The following is an 8,642-nucleotide window of genomic DNA, read 5'->3' as shown; positions in this document are numbered from 1 at the left end:
GCTTGGAGACTGGGTGGGAAGTTCCCAGGATGGTAGGAAGGAAGGTGGGCATCAGAGAACAGAAGCTCAGCGGTTGTTCCCTCTAGGCTCCCTTGGTGGGGGAGGGCGGCAGGGAGAGCAGGGTTCAGCTAAGGTTCCCTTTCTGCTCAACCCCAAAGGGAGGAACAAGCCTCATTTCCCCATAGGTGGTTACCACTTCCTGCTGCCGGAAGAGACTCTTCTGCCTCCTTTCCCCTGCAGCTCGCACCTGCCCCGTCCTCGGCCTGGGGAGCAGGGGCAGCCATTCTCCTGCCCCCTCAGAGCAAGGCCTTAGCAAGCCTGGGTGCAAGTCTTGGGACCTCCCTTATCCAAGGGTCCTGGAGATTCCCTCCACTCCTCTCTACCAGCTTGAAGCCACAGGGCAAGAGCTTTTCTCCAGTAAACTGAGGAGGCAGGATGCAGGTGGCAGGTGACAAGCCAGTCTAGACAACAGTCTTCAGCTAGGTGACAGAAGAATCTCTGGGGTACAGATAGCAGGAGAGGGGTGAGGCAGTTAGGCTCCAGACTCGTGCCGGGGGAGCAGGCCTGGAAGCACTAGTGCAATGGGTCCAGGCCTGTGTGTGCACGGATGTCAAAGTCAGGCTCTGTGCAAATGTGGGCACACGTGACCACGGCCTGTAGCTCTGAGACGGAGGGGAGGCTGTGCAGGTACTTCCTGCCTTTCAACTATGAACAATTCTCTTGCCCAGAAGGGGAAAACATACCTCCTTGGCTCCCTGCCTCCCCGCCCCAGATGAAGGCCCTTTTCCAAGATGCCATGTGTCCACAGGGCCTGGGGATGGAAGGCCTGGGGAGCTGGCCAAACCCCAGCAGGCCCAGGACTTGGACTTCCTGGAGCTGGTCTCAGCACACCACCCTTCATGTCCTCCAGCAAGGTGGACGAGCCTCCTGCCCCTTCCCGCAGCACACACACGCGCACCTGCCCCCGAAGCTGCTCCCCTGTCAGGAACTCATGCCCCTCATCAGCTAACCCCAACACACCTTGCCCCCTATCTTCCAACCGAGCCCTGACTGGTTCCGAAAAGTCCCTTACCCATCCAGCAGAGCTAGGCCTAGGCTGAAGCCCACAGGAAACTGCTGCTGAACTGGCCTCAGCTCCTTTCAAACGCCCTGCTCCATCCTTTTCTGACTCCAGAAATACTCGCCTGATACCCCATTCAGTCACTGCTCTAAAATCTCCAGTAGGGGCTGGCCCCGTGACCGAGTGGTTAAGTTTGCGTGCTCCGCTGCAGGCGGCTCAGTGTTTCGTTGGTTCGAATCCTGGGCCCGGACGTGGCACCGCTCATCAAACCACGCTGAGGCAGCGTCCCACATGCCACAACTAGAAGGACCCACAACAAAGAATATACAACTATGTACCCAGGGGCTTTGGGGAGAAAAAGGAAAAAAAAAATTTAAAAATGTAAATATAAATAAAATAAAATAAAATCTCCAGTAATTAGCTCTAGCTTGTAGGACGCTTGTTTGGCATTTAAGGCCCTGCTGCTTGTGCTATCCTCAGCTCCACTGTTCCCGGTCAAAGAATCCAAAAGCCTGTTATCCCACAGAAGGCAAGGACCAGATCTGCTAGACCTTACTAATCCTGTTGACCAGTGGCCTGTACACTTGGTCCTGAGGGGTGACCGCAGGGCTGGCGTGCTCAGGTCTGCTGCATGGAGGACAGACCAGAGGGAGATGAGATCAATGGGGAGGCTGTTACAGCCGTCCACGTGAAATCGAGAATAAATGAGTACGTGAATGCGGCAGTGAGGGTCCCACATGAAGATGCTGTGAGGCCCCTTCTATTTTCCTACAAGTCAGCTTTCCAGAAAAAAGCTGGGCATTTAACAACGGGGGCTTCAGGGGTCAAGGTTATGCACCTCTGTTTATAGGGTCATCCCCTGGGGAGATGTCCCTGGAGCCCACTCCCAGCCACAGGGTGAGGGGTCGGGGGGCCCGCTTTCCCACCCTCGGCCTTCCAACCTCAGCTCGGCTTCATGGCAGAGAAGCGGCCCCTGCCAGAAGCGGGTGCTGCAGAGGCGGGGGAAGTGCTGGGCCCCAAAGGCCAGTCGGGCCTGCGGCTTCCCCTCTCTCCCCCCGCCCGCCCGCCAGCCAGCCACAGCTCCCACCTCCGCCCAGGAAACCCAACCGCCTGGGGGCGGCCGAACGTTAGCCCGCCCGCCCGGGACGCAGGGCACGGAGGGCAGAGGGCGGGCCGGCTGCCTGTGGGCCGGGCGGCGGCAGAGAAAGAGCGCCGCAAGGCGCCGTGGGAGCCTCTGCCGGCTCCCTCCCACCAGCGCTGGGGCGCGGCGGAGGCACCGCGCATGCCCACCCACCCCGCCGCGCGGAGCCCCCTCCGGACCAATCAGAGCCTGGGACCAATCAGAGCCTGGGAACGAAGCCTGCCGCGGCCTGCGAACCGGAAGGGACTGACGCCAGGCGCAGAGGGCGGGGCAGGGCCCCGCCTCCGATCCCTACCACGGAGCCTGGGACTTGAGCCAATCAGAACAAAGCCTCGCCGGAGCCGGCGAGCAGGAGGGCAGGCGCGGGCGCGTATTTTCGGCCCCCACCACCAGCCCCTGGTCTTAGCTTCCTTGGCCGCCTGTGGGTCACGTGCCAGGCGCCAGCCAAAGAGAACCGAGGTCCAGGCCCCGGTGGCGAATTATTCAGCCTAGTAGGGGAGCAGGCGTGCCGTCTGTATTAGCAGAGGCCTAAGATACAGTGACAGCTCAGGAATGCTGAGCTCCACTGGAAGGTGGGCAGCCCAGGCCGAACCCGCCCAGGGACTAGGAGCAGCAACTGATGGCGCTGCAGCCATCAAGGGAAGGGCAGCTACGAAAGGCACAGGAGCAAATTTTAGGGTTAGAGTGAAGCCATGACAAATGGAGGGCTTATATTTTGCATGGAATGACATGAGAATTTGTCAAAATCCATAAACTGTAACACAAAGGGAAATATAGACCCTGGGCTAGAGTTAACAATAATGTGTCAATATTGGCTCATCCATTCTAACAAATGCACCACAATGCAATATGTTGATAATACCGGAAACTGTGAGTGACTGGGGAGTGGGGGTACGTGGGAACTCTGTACTGACTGCTCAGTTCTGTAAATGTAAAACTGTACTAAAAATAAAGTCTATTATTTTCAAATGAAGGCTCAGGGTTAGGGAGTAGATTCAAGGGGTATTATGGTGGTTGAACACACACGACTCGCTGACCTTTTGGATGGCAGGGGAGGGAGGAATCAAGAACAGTTGCTAGGGCTTGAGCAACTGGGTGGCTATCCATTACCCAGATAGAACATCGATAGGGAAGTCCAGTGAGCAGTTGGACTCACACAGCTGGAGCCCATCAAGGCAGTGGCAGAGCTTCCAAGCCTCGACGGTGGGGCTGGCTCCCCAGGGCCCAGAGATGCAGAAAGCCATCAGACTTGGGAGCCTCCCCCCCTCCAAAGCCCTGATAAAGAGAATCCCTTCTACTTGAGCTTGAGGTCCCCATCCATGGGGACACAAAGGGACCAGAGAGAGGCACACCCCCTGAATGTGCACACTCGCACACACAAACTCCCCAAGGCCACTGGGTGAAGTTTATTGTGAAACCTCACAGGGTGAGGATGGGATGAGCAGGCCAGGGCAGGGAGAGGAGCGCATGCAGGCTCTAGGAGGCCGAGTCAGAGGCCTCTGAGCTGTCCTTGACATCAGTGCTCTCCGTGGTCTCGCTGACCTCGCTGAGGTCCTTGCTGTCACCACCGCTATCCTCAGCAGCCAGGCCCTTCTCCTCACGACAGGCCTCTCCCGAGCTTGGAAGTGAGTTGCCCTTGCTCTCCACCTTGTTCTCGATGGAGCCCAGCACCATGTGCCTGCCCTTCTCCTTCAGCTCCAGGTGCCGCCTCAGCTGCCGCCAGAAGCCCAGGGAGAAGTGGGAGGAAAGAGACAGGGCCTCAGGCTCCAGACCATGTAGGCCCTCTCTGGCTGCCCAAGATGGGGGGAGGGAGCCTGCACTTGTCACTTGCTGGGGGCAGGGCAGGAAGCACAGCACTGAATCAGGAGAGACGAGTTGAGTCCTGGCTCTGCCCTCTCGGGGCCTCCATTTCCTCTCCCCGCAAAGTGAGGGTACTCATGCCTCCCTCACACGGGCTGCTGAGAAGCCCTGTGAACAGCTCTGGCCCCCAAGGAGCCTTGGGCAGGACCTTGACTTTCTCCTCAGCCCAGTTTTGTCTTAGCGCTGAGCCTTGGGGCAGGCCAAGGCTGTCCCCAGGCCCCCACAGTTGTTGTTGGGCCCCAGCTCTCAGCACACCCAGGGGCCCCCTCCCTTGCCTCTCACATCACGCCTCGGGGCTGTACCAACTTCTTCCTCAGAGAATGGGATCTTGGGCCAATAGCCTCCTTTAAAGGCCCGCCAAAGCCCAGCTCCCCACCTGACAGCTGAGGAAACAGGTGAAGAGAGCCCCAAGCTGCACCTCCCCTCCAGCAGGGCCTTGCTCATCCTCATCTGCGGGGACTGCAGCCCCCAATTCACGGGACTCTCACCTCGTCGGCCATCTGGGTGAGATCCCGCTTCATCGCATATGCATCTTCCCCATCTGCATAGTATTTGGGCTCCACTTCGCTGATCCTGGGAGCAGGGGGTGGAGAGAAGGAGGACAACCCAAATCAGGGGGCAAGTTCTCCTCGGCCTTCTGGCCTCAGCCGCTGCTACGACAGGGCATCATTTCTCCCCGAAGGACCCTCTGGGAGAAGGCAAGCCCCACTCCCAGCGTGGCCTTCCCTCTGCTCTCTCCAGCAGTAAGCAGTAAGTAGTGCCCAGCGCTTCTCCCCCGCCGGGCCTGCCACCATCCTGCACCCCTAACCTGGCTACCGAGGATGTTTCTGTGGTTTCTTCTGAGCTGAAGCCTTGCATTTAGCCATCCCCTTCCCTCCCTGCCCTGCTCCCTGTCACTTACTAGCCGATTCCTATGCCTGGGAAGCGGGGAAGGGTGCTGAGGCCTGTCCCTGGCAGTCGTTGCCAGGTGGCGTGGCCCCAGGCCCGAGCCTGCACCGGGAGGCCTGTGTGCAGACTCGAGTGCCCTGACGCTGGGAGGGGAGCTGCACTCAATGGCCTAGAAAGGCCCTGTCAGCCCTAAGACCCCGGAACTGTTGACCACCAGAGGCATCCGCATCCAAGTCAAACATCCCTCCTCAAATGCCCAGCCCTGAGGCCACTGCCCCTCCCAACAGACCCACCTCACCCCCAAGCAACCTGAGTGCCACCTCAGTGCGCCCTCCAGGGGCCGCCCACCCCAGCCTCACTTTCAAGTGGCTTTTGGCACCATGTACTGGGTGTATCAGTTCGCTACCAGGCTCTCTCTGTCCAGTGTTGGGCACACAGAGACTCCCACATCCCTGAGCGGACATGCCCTCATCCGCCAGCATGCCCAGGGCTCTAGATTCCTTCGCTGCTCTTGCCCATGGCCCTTTCTGCCTGGATGTGCTTGGGTTTCTGTAGCACCGCATTCTCCTTCCTTCCGGGCCCACTTAGATGTTTCTAGGTGCCTGGTCAGTAGGTCCTGCTCCTTGGCTTCTGCTCATGTCCTGGGCCCTCAGCTCTAGTCCTGCAACTTCACTGAAAAGCCTGTGTGCTCTTCACCACACTGCCCTTCACTCAGCCCCAGCCAGCATCCAGCAAGCACTCCTCCACCCAGCAAGAGACGCTGCACATCCTCCTGTACCACAGCACGCTGCGGGCAGACTGCAGTGGGCAGGTGCTGGTGCCACTGAGAGTGCAGGAGGCATCCGGGCAATGTGTCGGCATCCACGGCCTGTTCCCCATCTCAGCTGACTCCGGCTCCTTCCTCTAGCCGCCCCCACCCCCCTGCCTGGAAGGCAGCTCAGCCCATCTCAGCCGCCTGGATGAGCTAGACCTGGGACCACCCCGCTCCGTTAGAAAAATCTAGATCTACTTACTGAAAGTTGAGGGTGTTGGAATAGAGGTGCAGGGCGGCCCGGTTACTGCAGGGGAATAAGGTACTGCTGAGCTGCACAGACTTGGCCAGGCAGGGACAGCATGTCCAGGTCCTGCCCCTCCTCTTGGTCCCCCCTCCCCAATAATCCCACTTCCCGGATCTTCTCCAAAAGCCAGGGCACCCCAGGACCCACATCAAGACAGTATCGCCCCCACACACTCCCCCTTCCCTGGGCCCCGGCTTTCACCTCTTCCTGACATGCAGGGAGACATATTTGGCGTTGAAGTTCTCTATCATGGCTCGGGAGGCCTGGTCCATCAGTTTCTGAGCCAGGCCGAGGCGCCGGTGGGAACGCTTCACAGCCTGGTGGGAGAACAGTGGGACCTCGAGGGCTGCCCCAACTAACCCATACTTCTACCCCCACCAGAGCCCGGGTGGGCCCTACGAACCAGTGAGGTGATATGTCCATGAGGCACGTCATCCGGGTCCTCTTCCCTAGAGCAAAAAGAAAGGAGAGAGGCTAGAAAGGAGCCTGGTGCAGATGCAACCACCCTCCAGCACGTGCACACAGCAGGAGTGCAGACTCCTCTGGCTGGCCCCAAAGTCGCCCCAAACGCTGGGGTCGGGGAGCGCTGGGACTGCAAACTCCACGCAGCAGCCAAAAGACATATGCAGTGTCAATGGAATACAGTGGAATATTGCTCAGTGATAAAAAGATGAGCTATGAAAAGACAGAGAGGAAACTTAAACACATATGACCAAGTAAAAGAAGCCAATCTGAAATGGCTACATAGTGTATGATTCCAATCATAAGACATTCTGGAAAAGGCACAACTATGGAGACAGGAAAAAGGTCAGTGGTTGTCAGAGGGGAGGCGGGAGGGAGGGATGAACAGGTGGAGCACCGAGAGTTCTTAGGGCAGTGAAACTACTCTGTATGATACTATAATCATAGATACATGACATTATGCATTTGTCCAAACCCACAAAAGGTACAACACAAAGAGTGAAACAATGTAATCTATGGACTTTAATAATAACGTAGCAATACTGGTTCATCAATTGTAAGAAACGTATCACAAGATGTTAATAACAGAGGAAACTGGGGGGAGAGGGGAGGGTTATATGGGAACCCTCTGTACTTTCAATTTTTCTGTAAACCTAAAACTGAACTTAAAATATAGTCTCTTAATTAATTTTTAAAAAACAATCCAGGCAGTATTCTCCAGACACGTGTGGTATCGTTGCCCGCCACCCTACCCACCCAGCCCCGAAGTCCCCCCAGCTCCAACACTAGGTTTCTCTCTCTCTCCTTGGTGACTCACATTTTGGCCAGGACGTACCCCACAATCTTCCCATTCTCATCCTCAGCGATGTAAGAGAGCTGGTGAGAGGGAGGAGAAAGAAGTCAGAAAACAACTTCCTGTCTGAGCTGGAGGAGCCTTTGGCGGACTGCCTGCCTCTGGCTGTGTGCATGACAGAAGCGGCTCAAGTGGCGAGTTCAGTGACAGCTCCTGACATCCAGGCCAGGTGTCTTGGTTTCCCCACACCACACTGTGCCCCCTGTCCTTAGTCCAGAAGAGGAGGACAGACACAGGTTGGAGTCTTGCCCCGCTTCAGGTACCTCCTTTCCATTTGTCCCACCTCCAGCTGAAAACACCGCGGGCCTCACTCACCCAACACGCCCCGGGCTCTTTCTGCCCTTGCCCACTTCTCCCAAGCCCATCCAGGTTGGATTTTTCTCAGCCTGGTTTCCCCCGTCTCCAAATTCAAAAGCGGCCCACCTGGGGCCAGGACAGGCCGTGGTAGAAGTAGTACTTCATCTGGTAGTTCTCGGGCAGGCACAGGAGGTTGCAGTGCTGCATGTTCATCAGGTCCTCTGGCTGCGGGGACCAGGGCAGTGGAATGCGCTCAGGCCAGGGGCTGCGCTAAGGAGGCCTCAGTTGTGCTAGCACCCTGCTCCCCAGCTGTCTACTCCCCGACACCCCCCCGCCGCGCACGGCTGGGCGGGCGCTGTGACTATCTGCCTTGCACAGGCCGGGCCCAGAGCCGCTACGCCAAAATCGCCTGCCCCAGCCATGAACAGCAGCGCCGGGAGGCTCCCGGACACCATACACCTAAGCCCCGACATCCCGCACCGAATGGGTCCGCAGCCCCAGCCCTGCGCCCCCGGCTCCCCCGGCCTCTTCTTCGGGGAGGTCCCGCGCCCGGCCCGGGTTCGGCCGGGCCCCTCGGGAGCATGCGCACGCGGCCACCGGGCCCCGCGCCCACGCGGCGCGGACAGCCACCGGCCCCTCACCCTCGCATTGCGGATGTTCATAACGGCGGCGGGGCTCGCTGCTCCCCGCGGGGCGTGAACGCGCAGTCAGCTGCCGCCGCGCTCCGAAGCGACGCCGGGGCGGCCGGGCCGGGACTGGGGCTGGAGCTAGGTCTGGGCTCGCGGGAGCGGCGGCGGAAGGGGCGGTGCGCGCCGGGCCCGGCCACCGGCCGGATGTGCGCGCCGCCGGACCCGCCCTCCAGGCCGCTCGGCCAACGCGCGGGGCGGGCCAGTGCCGGGGCGGGGCCTGTCTGCGGGCCGGGGTGGGGCGGACCAATGGCCGGGCGAGCCCCAGCGCGGGGCGGGTCTGTCGGCGGGGTGGGAGGGTCCAGCGAGCCGGCAGGCCGCCGTCCCGAGGAGCAGG

At 59.3% G+C, this 8,642-nt stretch overlaps 1 protein-coding gene across 1 annotated transcript; it reads right to left on the bottom strand.

Annotated features, from left to right (window-relative positions):
• Positions 1 to 3,592: 3,592 nt before the first annotated feature.
• On the bottom strand, positions 3,593 to 8,566 carry NAA10 (N-alpha-acetyltransferase 10, NatA catalytic subunit). Its single transcript, XM_046673881.1, has 8 exons — positions 8,261 to 8,566; positions 7,746 to 7,844; positions 7,287 to 7,345; positions 6,411 to 6,456; positions 6,209 to 6,324; positions 5,963 to 6,007; positions 4,550 to 4,634; positions 3,593 to 3,914 (listed from the first exon to the last, which is right to left on the bottom strand). The coding sequence occupies exons 1-8, from the start codon at positions 8,279 to 8,281 to the stop codon at positions 3,678 to 3,680; spliced, it is 708 nt and encodes a 235-aa protein (XP_046529837.1). The 5' UTR covers positions 8,282 to 8,566; the 3' UTR covers positions 3,593 to 3,677.
• Between the last annotated feature and the right edge of the window lie 76 nt (positions 8,567 to 8,642).

The sequence above is a fragment of the Equus quagga genome, chromosome 10 (assembly GCF_021613505.1).
Source record: "Equus quagga isolate Etosha38 chromosome 10, UCLA_HA_Equagga_1.0, whole genome shotgun sequence".
Taxonomy (NCBI): domain Eukaryota; kingdom Metazoa; phylum Chordata; class Mammalia; order Perissodactyla; family Equidae; genus Equus; species Equus quagga.
Note: the sequence above shows the minus strand (reverse complement) of the source record. Positions and strands in the feature narration are given on the sequence as shown.